This window comes from Trifolium pratense, linkage group LG2 (assembly GCF_020283565.1).
Source record: "Trifolium pratense cultivar HEN17-A07 linkage group LG2, ARS_RC_1.1, whole genome shotgun sequence".
Lineage (NCBI taxonomy): Eukaryota > Viridiplantae > Streptophyta > Magnoliopsida > Fabales > Fabaceae > Trifolium > Trifolium pratense.
Window position 1 is genome coordinate 26,038,076 of NC_060060.1, and position 16,002 is coordinate 26,054,077.

At 31.1% G+C, this 16,002-nt stretch overlaps 1 protein-coding gene across 5 annotated transcripts; it reads right to left on the reverse strand.

The window, feature by feature from the left end:
* Positions 1-4,066, reverse strand: LOC123911592 (transcription factor bHLH49-like). 5 transcript variants are annotated; one of them, XM_045963046.1, is made up of 10 exons: positions 3,908-4,027; positions 3,618-3,720; positions 2,101-3,030; positions 1,795-2,007; positions 1,649-1,714; positions 1,477-1,545; positions 1,078-1,149; positions 780-980; positions 512-599; positions 1-427 (listed from the first exon to the last, which is right to left on the reverse strand). In XM_045963046.1, the coding sequence occupies exons 3-10, from the start codon at positions 3,022-3,024 to the stop codon at positions 390-392; spliced, it is 1,671 nt and encodes a 556-aa protein (XP_045819002.1). In that variant the 5' UTR covers positions 3,025-3,030; positions 3,618-3,720; positions 3,908-4,027; the 3' UTR covers positions 1-389. The 5 variants fall into 5 exon arrangements, with proteins under 5 accessions (XP_045819002.1, XP_045819003.1, XP_045818999.1 ...); XM_045963047.1 differs by having other exon boundaries at positions 2,101-3,035; XM_045963043.1 differs by lacking the exon at positions 3,618-3,720 and having other exon boundaries at positions 3,908-4,066.
* Between the last annotated feature and the right edge of the window lie 11,936 nt (positions 4,067-16,002).

A 16,002-nucleotide genomic window follows, 5' to 3' on the forward strand; every position in this document is an offset into this window, starting at 1 on the left:
ATCAAAACCGTAACTGCACACTATAAACTAAAATATAACCATCCCAACAAAAAATGCTATAGAATTTCACCTGATTGATCAAACTTAGTGAGATCCTGTCTTTACATTCTTTAATTATATTTAGTGAGCAAATCTATTTTAGTAAAATAGACTTCCACTTCTAAACATATGATACATAATATATATTCACGCTTCAAAAGAAAGGAACATTCATTAATACTTTCGCTAACCTAACATCTAGTCATCTGTAGGGTGCGACTTACACCCAAGGTCTGACCTTTGAATTTGGCGTGTCATATGTAAAACTCTGACCATAGTTATTTCCATTTGACTAAAACAAAAGCCAAAAACCGCGTTGTTTCGAAGATGAATGAAGTGTAGAGTTAACATCAAAGTTCAACTTTCATCTGATTTGCTGCCGCAGTACCTACAAGAAGAGCACGTATATGGTAAGTTTAGTGAGGAAATGTAGTTTACGAAAAGGGCTTATTTGTTTGGGGAAAATTTATACCATCTACATCTTGGCTAGTCGAGGGAGCAGTTGTTGCAAAGCTCATATGTACAACATTATGAAGCTCGTCCTCCCACACATCAGGCATCTGTAGCAAATTGTATCGAATTATGCACACATAATGTAAATATAGTTAGTGAGCTATATGGAGGATTTTCAACATTCTCATGTCATGGTCACATCACAAAAGTTACGAGTTTTTACTCATATGAACAATGATATGATGTGCAAAAGAATCACAGGGTTTGTAACTGCAATGTATCAATACCTGACTTGGCTCCTTGAATCCTCCAGTCAAGGGTGTTAACTGTGGATGAATAGTTCTTCGAAGGATATCGGACGGGTTTGTCATGTTTGCCATAACTGACTGAATCATCCCTGGTTGAGATGGATGTAAAGGTGGAAAATTCATAGACATCTCCAGAGGAAACCCTAGTGCGGATGAAGGACCAGGCCGTTGGTGAAGAATCTGATACAATTTCAGAATATACGAACGCAACATCAGACACAGTTACAGATCGTATGCTTTTTTTTCTAACCGGAATGCAAATTGGTTGACAACTTACATCTTTAGCAAGAAGGCCTTCAATATTAAAATCCAGCCGTGGATTTACTGTTGCAAGTTTCATAGACAAAAACTAGCGGAAGAAGAAAGAAGGGTGGAGTCAATTTGATATGAATTAAATACAAAAGGTTCATAGAATTAGAAAAACATCAATAGAAATGGCAATTGGAAAAATAGTGCGCTGTCACTATTATTCTTCATCCAAAATGCAACAAAGAAAACGGTGATCGTAAAAGATATCACAAGTAACATTCAAAACGAGTCATTTCAAGCACATAGAAGAGTGTTGGAGTTGTAAAACATGGTAATGAGGAAATCTGACAAGTTATAAATATTGATATTGTGCTGAAGTAGAACTAAAACATACAGGGAAAGACAATTATGTAGAGTTCGACTATACCTCAACCTGCCGTTGAAGTGACTGTACATAATTGATGATTTCATCCAGCATCACTGCCTTGCCGGTGACCTGCAAACATCAACCAATTTCAAAAGTTAAAAACAAAGCGACACCACGAAGGCAATTATAAAATGGCATAGTGAATTCGTCTGGTTTAAAATTTGGAAGCCACCTTGCTGCATCCAGGCACAAGTTCTTGAAGAAACTTCATTCTTTCACTTATCTTTTCTCTCCTCACCTGCAATGTATATATAATACTTCAAAATTCATCTTCGAAATCTTAATTTTAATCACAGATAATTTTTCACAATATCTTACCCTCTCTGCAAGGCTATGACTGTTTGTTGCTTGGCCCCGTCGAGCCCTAACATGTATGTATTCTTCCTTCGGTGGATCAGAAGTTTGAGAGCCCTGTTTGGCATTCTTACCAGAATCCTTGGTTTGGTCTCCTTTCTGTTGATTCTCCGCATTGTCCTTTGCACCTTCACTTTGTAATTCTCGAGCTCCATCGGCTTTATCATTATCAGGATCCTATGACAAAGAACAAATCAATCATATAAGGGAAAATAGTATCACAAACAGTCAAACACATAACAAAATAAGCTCATAAGTCACAAACCATACTTGTCCACTTCTTTTCCTTTTCTTCGAGTTTAGTCCTTTAATAGAAGGTTCTCCACTTGTAGTACCCTCCAACATAGGCGAACCTTCCTGTCCATCACCACGAACATCATCATCACCCGATTCACCTCTGTCAGAATCATTAACATTCCTAACAAGAGCTTTCTTCCCGTCATCTTGAGACACGGCACGACTCTCACTTTTATCATTCTTTAAAGGGCTTCCTCTAGCAGCCAATTGCTCAACAGACAGAGACACGCCTTTCGTACCTTCAACTACCTTAGGATCATCTCTTTCTTGAGACTGTCCTCCAATTCCAACTTTCAATCCAATGCCTGCATGACCATCTCTAGCTCCATGAATTGTGCCGGCATACATAGTCATAGATTGAGGAATCCCATAGGAGTTCACAACATCACCGAAATTCCCTCCACCAAAACACGAGAACCTCGCAGCCCTTTCAATAAATCCAGAATCAGTTGGAAACTGAGATAAACTCTGAGGAAAAACCCCCTGTACATTCTGTAAAAAACCATCCCCTTTCATCATCATAGAATTAGCTTGGTTCCATCCAACTTCAAGTGTTCCATGTTCATGTCCACCTCTTCCGAAACCAAACCCGTCTTTTCTAATTCCAATTGTGTTTGAAGAACTCCCATTAATATCACAAAACCCCAAATTTTGAGAATTTGCTGAATGGTCCCAAAAGTTAGGACTAAATGAGTCCACCATTGAAGCAGAAGAACATGAAGAAGAACCAATTAAATCCTCTCTATCGATATTCATAGAATTCCCAATAGAAACCAACCCAAGAGATGAATTTACAAGATTGCCACCGCCACCAAATCTCCAATCAGGAGGCATACCATCAGAATAACTCATAGGCTCCCCATTTCCATCAACCTCAAACTTTTCTTTGTCACTCATATCAAACTATCCTTAACAAAAAGGTACTTTCAACTTTCAATAAAACTATACCAATTACAAAACCAAATGGTAGAAAAATTTCACTAAAAAATGAAAAGCTTGAACTTCATAAAGTAAAAAAAAATGATACAAATATGAAGCAAAAAAGGAAAAATGGTTCAAACTAAGAAATAGAGAGACAAAGGTTGAAGAGGGAACAAGTTGAAATAAATGATGTTAGATAGTAAAATTGCTAAAGAGCTGAAACAAAATCCAAGTACCAAAAAGATGTACCAAATGTTCACACAAGTTTAGCAGCTACCATTTCCAAAGCTTGTAAGTACCAAATTTTCATAAATAAGGACCCCCCTTAAGAAAGAGAAAAAAAAAGACTAAAAAAGAGTGTCAAAAGAAAGAGATGAAAACAGTTTATACAAAAAACATTGATTTCAGCATAATAAATAACCTCATTCAAACCCTAGTCAGAATTATTGCAGAAACAAACCAAACCCATCAAAAAGTTTCCTTTTTTTCATTTTTTTATTTATTTAGAATTTGAATAAAAATAAGAAAAAGAACCTAACTTTAAATTAAAAGTGGGAATAGAAAGATACCCATTTTCTGATTCTGTGCTACTTTTAGCACCCTGCCTTCTATTCAAGCTTTTTCCCAAAAATCAAAAACACTTCATTTCTTTGATAACAAACTTGTTGTTCACTGTGATAGAAATTAGAAATTAGAAACTAGAAAGTGCTTTTTAGAGAGAGAAAAAATCTAAATTTGGATTTTTTTTTTTTTGGTAAATTTTGAAAGCTAAGAAAAACAAAGTAAAATGTGTAGATTAGAGTATTTGAAGGATAGTGGAAAGAAAAGGGTAATGGCAAAGGACCATTGATTTATATACCTCACGCTTACATAAAAAAGAGAGCTTTTGATGATTAACCACCGCCACTGCAATTGTGAAATTGTTTAAATAAGCTAAAGACCTGCCCTTTAAGCACTTCTTCCTCAACTTTGAGAAATTAATAATCATTGTTAATTGGTTTTCTTAATTGGGTTTATTGATTTGTGCTATGTACATGTAAACTTTTTCTTTTACATGTGTATTTTTTTGTCAGGTAGCATTTTAAAGTGGATAAGTGGGATATTAGAATTTGAATTTCAGACTCTATATATAAAAAGTAATGTTATTATCAACTAAACTAAATTTACGGGAATTTTTTATGTGTATATTTAATTATAATTGTTGAGATTAAAATTATGTTAAGTTGGTTTTTTTTTTTACAAAAGATATTTAAGTTAGTTAGTGACAATTTGATTATTGTCAATATGTAAAGAAACTATGGTTAAGGACTATTGTATGGGACAATCCAATCGGAGAGAGTCCGATTGTTGTATGGTTAAGGATTGTCGTATGGTCAAAATTTTAATGAAGAGAATCTTTTTCCAAAAAATATACACGTGAGAAAATGTTATCATTTTAAATTAGTCTTTATAATTTTTTACTAGTAAAAGGAAGGTTGAATTGTTCCTAGGTCTTCATTGTACATAAAGAGCATGATAATTTGTATGCTTTATTATGGACAATTTTATCTTTTAGGATTTAATAGAAGTTTGTATGTTTTATTGTTCAACACTTCAACGTTCATTTTGTTGGTGTAAGTCTTAGTTTCCATTGTAATTATCTTTTTTTTCTTTTTTATTAATAATATGAACTATAAATGAAGGACGGATTGGAGTGCTAACTACGTGATTATTTTTTGGGTGACGTATACTCTATCTCTTAATAATTTTTGGGTATACTTTTCCAACAATCAATGAGAATACGCTAGATAAGTAGATTTGCAAGAAGTTCTCACAACTAACTTGTAACCAACTTTTATTTTACATGTAATGACTTGTTCTAATTGATTGTTGGTTAAATATCCAATAAATTACAATGGATAGTTTAGAAAAATCCATTTTTTTAGTATTTTTCTTTTGATAAACTATAATACATTTTTATTGACAAGTTTATTAATAATAGTAATCAAATTAGCTAGTTAATTTTCTTCTTAACATCTGGTACTATCTTTTTATATAAAAGGACATGAAGGATGTACTAGTACTATTTTAATATCCTTTTTACTTTCTTTTTAGTTTTGAAGTTATTACCAAATGTTAAACTTTAAAATGATAATCATAACAGTTTGAGCTTGCAACTGACATTGCCAACTCTTACATGGGTTGTTTTTCTCTTTATCTTATTACATTGTCCTTTATTACACCTTGAAATAAGTGCATGAGATCTTTAATATGGGTTTCTGTTGTTTCTGGTCAAGGCCCCCAAATCTAGCTGGGTCATCTTCTACTCATTTCTTTATTTCCCTTGGAGCATATTAAATTAAATATATCATCATAAATTAAATAAACTAGTATAAACAAGCCATATGGGTCTTCCACTGTGGATTATTATTAACGTTAGGTGCATTGTCTAGGTTCTTAGGGTGAGAGATGAAAGAACATCAAAAGAAGATATGTTGTGGCATCTTATTGTGATAATTAAATTGTAGTATCTTATAATGAATCTTACTCTCTTGTTTGTTTGTACTTTCTATTGAAACAGAAAAAAAAGCATCAGTTTGTAGAATTAATGTCTAGCATAAATAATTTGTTTGGGTACAAGTCTAGCATAAATAATTGCACATATATAATATTTCATATTCAAGTAGTACTCTTGTTTTGTTTCAATGAGAAAAATAAAGAAATACCAATGCTAAAAAAGAAAAGTTGTTCATGAATGTAAATACAAGATAGTTACAACATTCGATGAACTAGTTAATGATTATGTTAAAATACATTGTTTGCGGTATAATGGATTTATCGTTTTTTTTTTCCTTCATAATAAATATCTCATTTTATAGTTCATTACTTCTTGACCTAATGGGTCTCTATTAGATTGACGTCCATCTTCAACAAGCTATGCTTTTGAAACATGCACAATTAACGTCAATCGTCTATGCAGGGCTCGTGAAGTTGGAGCATACGTTGCTTCATGTCACTTTGCATGTTTGTACAAGACATGTGGTAGGGCATGAAACATTTCTCAAGAGGACCGTAATTGGAACTAAAGGTGAGTTTATTGTAGTTGATCAAGGAGGAGTTCATTGTGACCGTAACAGTGAAGCCATGCCAGGCATGCTGAACGGTGGAGTTGAGATCTTGTTGAGATATATAGTGTGAAATTGCTCGATTTTAGCCCAAAGTTTCAATTATTCAATTTTGGCCTCTAAAGTTTACCTCATTTTGTATTTGCTAACTCTCTGTTGATTTTTTGACTAAAAGAATTTTATGTGCGTTTTATTTTGAAACATATTAATCGTCAAAGTTATGCATTGGCATGCATGAAACAATCAACTGAGTCAGTTATTGTGGGACGAAGGGAGTATTAAAAAAATGGTCATGTTAACATGTGCACAAAGGGCACATGTTAAGCTTTCTAAATATAGAAAATTGCATTTAATGTTTGAAAAAAATTTAATGTTTAAGAAGTTAAATGCACAAATTTCAATATATTATTTCTACTTTTGCTTCCTTAACATGTACCCTTAATGCACATGTTAACATTTTTCTTAAAAAAAAATCATGCCATTGATACTATCAGTTTTATCTACCAAAGAATTTTCCTTATTAAATATGTGTACATGATGAGACTTTTGCCTCGGAAAACTTTTAGGAGTAGGAAGTAACAAATAGAACCCACTCTAATCTGGTTTATGGGTCAGTTCTGGTATCAAACAGTTCCAGCTCACTCCGGATTACAGTTGTAGGGGTTCGAACCGTGGTTCTCCCTACGAAGTCCAGCGACAATCATCATTGAACTAACTAACGATTAACTCGCTCTAATTTTATATATGAAACAGTTTACTTTTTATTTAAATTCATTGTAAAATTTATGTATCTAGACTATATTGATGTACTTCCTCCGGTCATTTTTATAAGGAACACTTAGTGCAAAAAATTTGGTCCTTTTTATAAGAAACTTTGACCAATTTTCAAATGTTTTAAATGTTCAATTTCACTTATGCCCTTATTTATTATGAGAGAGAATTTAAAAATAAGTAAGTTAGTTGAATAAAGAGTAATTAAATAAGGGTATACATGAAATAAATTTAAATTTATAAGAGTATTAAATGAAAATAACTATGTTAAATGTGTTTCATTGGTCTGTGTGATTTTTTCAAAGTGTTCCTTATAAAAAGGACCGGAGGGAGTATTTAGCAAGATTATAATATAGCTTAGCTATATTAATTCTACAATAAATATAAAATGTAAATTTTTTCTTATATATATATAAGACCGGAAGAAATAGTATATTAAAATATCATGTTAAACGTGCCCTTAAATATTAGTTAAATATATTAAAAAAATAACAAAATTAACGATAAAAAAAAAAAATAACTTTTTATATCTTTATGGCACAAATTACAAAATAAAATTTGCATATCACTTATGCCCTTATTTATTATGAGAGAGAATTTAAAAATAAATAAGTTAGTTGAATAAAGAGTAATTAAATAAGGGTATACATGGAATAAATTAAAATTTATAAGAGTATTAAATGAAAATAACTATGTTAAATGTGCTTCATTGGTCTGTGTGATTTTTTCAAAGTGTTCCTTATAATAAGGACCGGAGGGAGTAATATCTTTAACTAGCAGTATCTCCCTATTTTAAATTTCCGGAAAGAGTCTAATAGTATGAACACATCAATTTTTAATGAACATGTCTATATTAACAAGAACTTTGACTGTCCCTTTTTATTCTCGTGTCATTATTAGTTAGCATTGGGAATTTCATTTTGCGAAGACCTAAATTTTAGAGAGGTGGAATCTCATGTAGCTAAATTCATAGAGGTGGAATTTATATTAATAAAAATTTCTCCCCTCAAATCTCAATAACTAAAATTCTAAGTGTGATTTAAAGATAATTGTTTGATCTCGACCAAGTGGCGATGATCTATTGTACACACTTGGTAAAGTGGGTTCAGGTTCTCTCCATTTATTATTCCTCCATTTATTCTCCATTTGGAGAAAGATAGACACATTAAGAATTAGTGAGACCCATTAAAAGTGGGTCCCACTAATTTGTGGACCCCACTAATTTTTCATGTGTCTATCTCTCTCTAAATGGAGAATAAATTGAGAGATAATAAATGGAGGGAACCTGAACTCTGCTAAAGTGTGTTGGTGGTGCCATATGTGTATATCCGTAAAAATAAGTGTATATAGATGCATATTATCTCAGTATCCATTTCGCTCCATACCCTACCGCCATCTTACATAAAACATTTATAACGATTTTAACATTGAAAATTAACATTGATAATGATAAGTGAATTAACATTGAAAATTGTAAAATGGAAAGATTAGTGGAAACCCTTTTTTTTTTTCTTTAAGAGCATTCACAATGGAGCACTCCAACTTTGAGTACTTAAATGGGTCCCACATGACACATCACTAATTTATTATTTTTTAATAATAGTACCTAATAGGTACTCAACCCCTCCAATTGAGAACTTCTTAAAAAGTTCTAAAATGGGTCCCATTAATAATTTCACATCATTACAATAACTTATTATTTAATTATATATTTTATAATATAAATTGATTGAACGATAAAATTACAAAATTAGTATGTACTATTTTTTTTATAATTCGAAAAATAATTAAAATTCAAAATTTAATTTAAAATAATATTGTCAAATTTTAAGAATTACATAATTAAAAAATAATTTAAAATAATATTACATAATTTTAAAAACAATTAATTTTGTTGATCATCATGCCCAAAACGTTGTCAAATAACTCGACAAGATCATGTTGAAGATGAACTCGTCTATCTTGAATTTGTGCTCTTCTTTGAAGGTATGGTGCGAGATTTGGATGAGGACCATTATGTATGTCACTTGTTGAAACATCATTGTTGGAGGGCTGATCTTAAGAATAGTTTTTTTTTAGAGGCATGTCAATTCAAAAATTATGCTTTTGTGATGTATAAAAAAAAATTGTGTTTTTGTACCATTAATTCAAATTGAATATATAAAATAAAGTGGACCCATGAAAAGAATATTTTAATGAAAAATAAGGTGGGTCCAAGAGGAGAGAGAGGGTTCTTATTTTAGAAGTAGTACCTAATAGGTACTCAAATGGGTGGTACTCCAATGATAGTACCTAATAAGTACCATAAGTACCTAATAGGTACTACACCATTGGAGATGGTCTAATAAAACTCTGAAAATCTTGTTTGTATCATACAAATGACTACGTGGTATGAGAAACTATAGACAAACGTGGTGAGGGATGTAGTCAAAGGGAGAAAAGATTATAAAAGACATCGGCCTTATAGAAAAGGGATAAGATTCCTTTAGTAATATAAATTTATTAATTTAATATATCTTTCATATATTATAAACTTTATATAATACTACCTCCGTCCCTAATTATAAGATTATGTTTGACAAAAATGTACTATTCTTTTACCTTGTTTTGACCGTATTTTTTTAATAATATAGAAATGTAGATATTAGCATATAGAAACTTGTTCAATTTGTTTTGATGAGTATTTTCAAAATACTAAATTTTTATAATTTTTTTAAAGATACAATTAAAGATATTAGTAATCAAAATTGTGTATTAGCGTAGGTGCAGTAGTCAAATAGGATCTTATAATTAAGGACGAAGTTAGTATGAATTAGTGAACAACCAAACATACTACTAACAATTAACTCATTTATAGGAAATGTTTTTTCAATTTTGAAGTTAGATAATGGTCTTATATTTTCTATCTTTATAAAAAAAATATTAAAGAAAAAATCATTGCAACGCGTAACGTAAAAAAGGATTATATATATATATATATATATATAGGGAGGGATCAAATTACACCGGTGTAACATTTGAGTAATGTTACACCGCTCAATAACGCTTTACCGAATACAAATTAAATTTTACAAAAATTTTCACCGTTTGATTGAAAGTTTATATCATATAGATCATCTATGTTAGAGTTTACAAAATTCACTGTTGGATTGAATGTTTATATCATTTAGATCATCCATATTAATTTTTACAAAAATCTAAAATCGTTTGGTATGTTATTGAGACCAATGAAGATTAATGGTTTATGCGTTTTTATTGAATACCGTTCATCTTGATCGATCTCAATAACATATCAAACGATTTTAGATTTTTATAAATTCTAACATAGATGATCTATATGATATAAACTTTCAATCAAACGGTGAAATTTTTTGTAAAATTTGTATTCGTTAAAGCGTTATTGAGCGGTGTAACATTACTCAAATGTTACACCGGTGTAATTTGATCCCTCCCCATATATATATATATATATATATATATATATATATATATATATATATATATTAGGAGAAATTTGTTGACTCCAGGAGTGTGAAAAAAATTTGATATATCCGTTGACATCTATACATTCATGTCATTAAAATTATACAATAAAATAACTAGAATATTTTATAAAAAAAATAAATAAATAAAAATGTTGAACACAGTGTGAAAAATAGAGATTACGCAATCCTTATTGTCCATCTTTATCCACCAACCCCCGACTGTCTCCTGTCCCCCCTGCTAGTGGGAAATCCGCTCTTGGGTCGTCGCTTGCGTCTTATGGCCTGTCCTCTAGGCACCTTTTGAAGGCAGGGAGTGTGACAACGTACACGCTTCCCTACTTCATAAGCCTTCTCATCAGTTGCAGGGTTTGGTGGCCCGAAATTGACTTAGTCGTTTTAATTTAAATTATATAATAAATAATAAAAGGGAAAAGTGGAGTTTAGATAAAACAATAAGAGTAAAAATGAAAGAAATAATGATAAACTATAAACTATAAGTTCATCAACTAATTGAAACAGCGTTTGAAAAATAAGTTACAAGTTCTTTTTAAAAAATTGTTATCAAACAGGTCTTTTAGCTTATGAGCTATAAGACTTAAGTTATAATAAGCTAGTTTATTAGTCTTACCAAACAGAGCCTAAAACTTTAACTAGTATAAAATTTAGTTCTTTAAACAAGTGATCAGAAATTTAACTTTTTGCTACGAAAAAATTCAATTGAGAGGAGAAAATTCGTATTATATGTCCTATAAATTTTGTAACAATTTTTTATTTTTATTTATAATAAGATGGAAATCGAAGCCAGGACCATTAGGGTACTATCCAAATCACACACTACTAGACCAAATTTAGTGGCATACTTTTCTAACTAATATTAGTCACTATTATTAAATGGATGAATGGTAACAATTAACCAAATAAAATTAAATAAAAACTTAAGTTTTTTTTTTGTTGACACTAACTTAAGTTAATTAAGAACTCAGAAATATAATATTAAGTTATAAATTAATACTATATTAGTGAGAGTTGGTTCATGGTTGGCATGGCTCTGCTTTTGAAAAAGTTAAATAGCAAGCAACCAAATCTCGTCCAAATCAACGTGGGATAGGAGTTGGGGATTTGAGATCTCTTAAGCAGAGCTTTTGCATTTTTTTATTTAACCTTAATTAATTAAAGGCAGTTAATTTGGTTATTACTTTCTCTCTATCTCCTCTCTCTCTTTTTTTTTTTCCCATACTAAGTAACAAATTAACATGGTCCAATGCATGATAAAACTATGTCCAAAAGTTATCATTTACTATTGTGCTAATAATCATTTTAAGAACGCATGTTTTGAACTATAAATTAATTATGTGGATTTGTATATATTCTTCATACTTGTACGTCATGCTTTGTTTCAATTATATAAACATTGCTTCAGCTGCAGTGGTTTTGTCTTCAACACTTATTTCAAAACAAAATCATTGATTTGGTGAATGAATATATACAATACAATATGTGATCATTTGATGGAATACAAATGAAGGTGACATTTGGTTTTAAATTAATTCACAATATTTACTCTTAGTGGGTTCTGGAAAGTTTAATTTCTTAATTCAGATAGTAGTAATTTTTTTTACTGAGTTTTGGTGATATCTTTTTTATTTTGGGTGATATCTTTTTAAATAGATAGCCTTAGGCCTACCTAACTATGCATCTTGTTTTGATACTTACAGTTATTCTTTTAAAATTAGAGATTATCAAATAGACCGCCGACTCTGATGAATTCCATGTATTTACTTTGTCTGGACGTCATTGGTCATTCGACCAATTTCTTCATTTTTATGGACTGTCAGATCAAGATCAGACACTGTCTGATCAAGACCATTGATATTGTCATAAATATGGGATAACTAACTATAAGGAATTTGAATCTTTGTCCAAGCGATATTTTGTTTTGTCCATTTTATCTTAGTGGTATGAATTTTACTTTGTAATGTCAAGAGCGAGAGTTCAAATTCTTTCGAAGATACTCGTAAATTAGTCATTAGTATCACTTTAAAAAATGAAAAATGCTGTTTATAGCGAATGGAAAACTCACGAATCCCATCGCGACGTGTATTCTATCCAGCAGCAATTTGTTGACTTCCATATTTTCCAATAACCGTCCATGAATTCTGCCACTCTCTTTGTTTTTCATTGGCTTGTTTTTGCTTCATGATGCTTTCGTGAATTATTTTTCGCAATTCTGTTAAAAAATTTCAGCATTCCCCAATTTTTATTACTTCCTTGTTAATTCTTGATCCTTTAAAGCTTTGGGCGCACATTAGGCACATATATTGAGCAAAAGTAAAAAGTGCATATAGTATTTTGTTTTTGTAAGGACATAAATGATAAAACAACATTAATTAATTTTATTTTGGTATTTTTTGAATTAATATTTTGGTTTTTTAAATGAACCCAGATTTTGACACAAATAAAAAATTTAAAAACCAAAGATTAATAGGAACGAAGAAGTATCAGTCTGAATGAGCGGAACTGCGGAACTAAATAGCCCCTCTGATGGATCTGGTAGCTGGTGATGGTGGTGATGAGCTCAGGCACAATGAGGAAGAGTACATGCAAAAAATGTAGCAGTTTAATGCTCAAGTCAGTTACAGATCAACATGAGTATGAATGAAATGAGTGAAATATGCGAATGGAATGAGGAATGAGGAGTGAATATCTTATGATAGTTGTCATTTATCAGCTATGGACAATGCAACATAAGAATACGGTATGCCTTGACATGAGTCATCTATCCGCTGTGAAGGATGTACCATGAGGACGAAGCACCTTAGCTTTGGATAATGAGAAGCAACGTTGGGATTAGGAGGTAAATAGACTGTCTGCGACTGCTTCATACACCTTGGTCCAGTCCGGAACAGTATCTATTACTACATTATTTGGGTCGAAACTAGGTATCTTCCACAAAGATGGTTAACTCTTGAGACATTGTTTTTATGTATTGCATTCATAAGACTCTACTTGTATTCAAGACAACACATATAAAACTGAAAAATATCCAAATCATCACATGTAAACATTGTTGGTTCATTACTATATATTACTATTTGATTTGGCATTTTTTTGTTGTTGTGTGTGGATGTTGCCAGAGCTAGAATTAACTGCATATTAATTACTACAGTATCATTTTATTTCTATGTGAACAAAACAAACCTTCATAAGTAGATTTGACCTTTTTTCTATTCCCTTCCTATTTTCCTTTCTGGCCTTTTGATGTGACTAGAGTTAAGTGCTAATGATTATTTTCTTTCTTGATGAAAAAATCTGACATCAGGGCCCTTGAATATGGTATATCAAACAAAAATACTTGTTGGTTTTATCTTCCTGCAAAATGGAATGATACATATTCCTTAAAAAGTTCTTATGAATTTCATGCACACATGCATGATTGCACAACATGATATAGAACATTGAAATTATTATTTTTAGACTTTTTCCACACACCCCTTTTTTTTGCTACAATTTATCACAAAAATTAAAATCCAACCTAAATTCATTTTTCAAAATTTTCAAGAAAAATAAAAATACAAGGTCCTTTTTCCTGTACTTTCTCTCTTGAATTTATCTCTCACTTTTCATGTGAAAGTAATGTATGAATGATATTTGGGAGGGGGGGGACCCCTTCACCCTCCTTGACCTGTTTCTTATAGCTTTAGCAATTTTGTGGCAAAAGAGTACCTACAATTCCAAACTCTTTGTCCCTTGGAAGCAAAAATGTGAGACTCAAAAGATATTAAAGAGCAGACAATAAGACATAGGTGAGAGTACCTTTAATACAAAATAGGTATATATGGTTCCTTTAAATTTGACATCTTGTTTGGTAAATGTCAATTTATAACTTACATAAGTCTTTTAGCTTAATTGTACATTCATGATTAATTGATTACTCAAAAAATATCATATATGTATGGTGGGTGGATTGTGTAGACTAAATGTAGCACTTATCTTTCCCCAAAAAATATGTTGCCTACCATGACCAACCCACTTGCATAGAACATCTCAAACAAGTGAAAGTTATGTAAGATATTAGACATATTTTCTACATCTGCTATTCATAATTGGAAACCTAATATTGTCGGTTTGTGTAGAATATGTAGTATTAGTGTCAATGTCATTGATGCTAAATTGGAACCAAATTGTACACATTTAATAAACAACATTAAAACTTATTTGATGACATATTAGTTCGGTCACAATCATGTATCTATTATTAGGGTTGGGAATAGGCAAGGCGGCTTACAGGCGCCTTCAGCCTGGCCTGTTTAAGTCTGGTCTGGCCTTGCCTGTTTATTAAAAATGCTAGGTTCATGCTTTGAAAAAAGCTTATTTTACATAAATAGGTCAGGCTCAAACTTTTAGAAAAGCCTATAAAGCCTGATAGGCATGCCTGTTTATATTTAATAATTATTATTTATGTAATATTATTATTTATATAATAATTTTATTATGGCATACTTAACTTTGTCGTAATCGTATTTGTTATTTTATTAGCTTTTAATTCTTGTGCTAATCATTTTATTAGCTTTTTCTTAATGTTGTAAAAATTATAAAAATTTAAATGTGAAATAGGTTTTAAGGCTTGTTTAACCTATTTAAAAAGACTATATATAGAGTGATTCAAAAAAAAAAAAGGGCTGTATAGAGACATTTATGTAACACAGACTTTTAAACAGGCTACAAGGTCAAACCAAGCTTTAAAAAGGCTCAGGCCAAGCCAAACAAATTGTATTTGATAGACCGTAGGTCATGCTTAGGCATGAAGAAAAATCGTAGGTCAGGCTCAGGCCTGTCAAAGCCTGGCCTGGCCTATTGTCAACCCTATCTATTATATGGTTGTTTATTTTTGGCCACATTACTTATCTATGATCTTTGTGAGCTTATCTCAGAAAGCTTATCGATCGATTCTAGTTTACGAGTTGAATTTACGGACTTTTTTATGAGTCAGAATTCTTGCTTTTGATTTTATTAATTAGAATATGATTAAAATGTTATTGGATCTTCATATATTCAGTATCTGCGGTGAAATTGGATTTCTGGTTACAATTTCTATGAATACATGCATTTTTGTATTAACTACCAAATTTACAATGTGTGTTGTTATCATTGTAAATTTTGTCTACTTGTATGTTACTTCCTACAACTTGCAAGTTGAAAAACCATATTGGGCTGGGTATTGTTTGGTAGATGTAGTTTCTGATGTTTCATTCATTAAGTGGACTCTTTGGAATCCTGTTGATTTTCTCTTATTTCATTAAATTTTCTCTAATAGCATTTAAATTTCACATTTTTTTGTCAAAAGTCACTAAAATTTGGATGCATTTGATTCTTTATATCTTTATTTATTTTTATTTTTATCATAGTGACATTACACCAAGACAACTAAATGGATGTTTTCAACAAATATCCCAGAAGTATACATTAATTTCAGTTATCCCATAAGTATTTCTCGTTGTCCATAAAGAATAATTTTATTTTCGATTATTCGTATTACATTATTTCCTAAATCAAGTAACTAAGCAAAAAAGTTGCCATGTTGAAGCAATAATTAA

Coding starts and splice junctions, on each gene's coding strand:
- LOC123911592 (XM_045963043.1), bottom strand. CDS start 4,036: ATGATTATTAATTTCTCAAAGTTGAGGAAGAAGTGCTTAAAGGGCAGG. Junction 3,031..3,907: donor CTTTTTTATGTAAGCGTGAG/GTATATAAATCA, acceptor TGTTAAGGATAG/TTTGATATGAGTGACAAAGA. Junction 1,546..1,648: donor TTGTGCCTGGATGCAGCAAG/GTGGCTTCCAAA, acceptor TGATGTTTGCAG/GTCACCGGCAAGGCAGTGAT.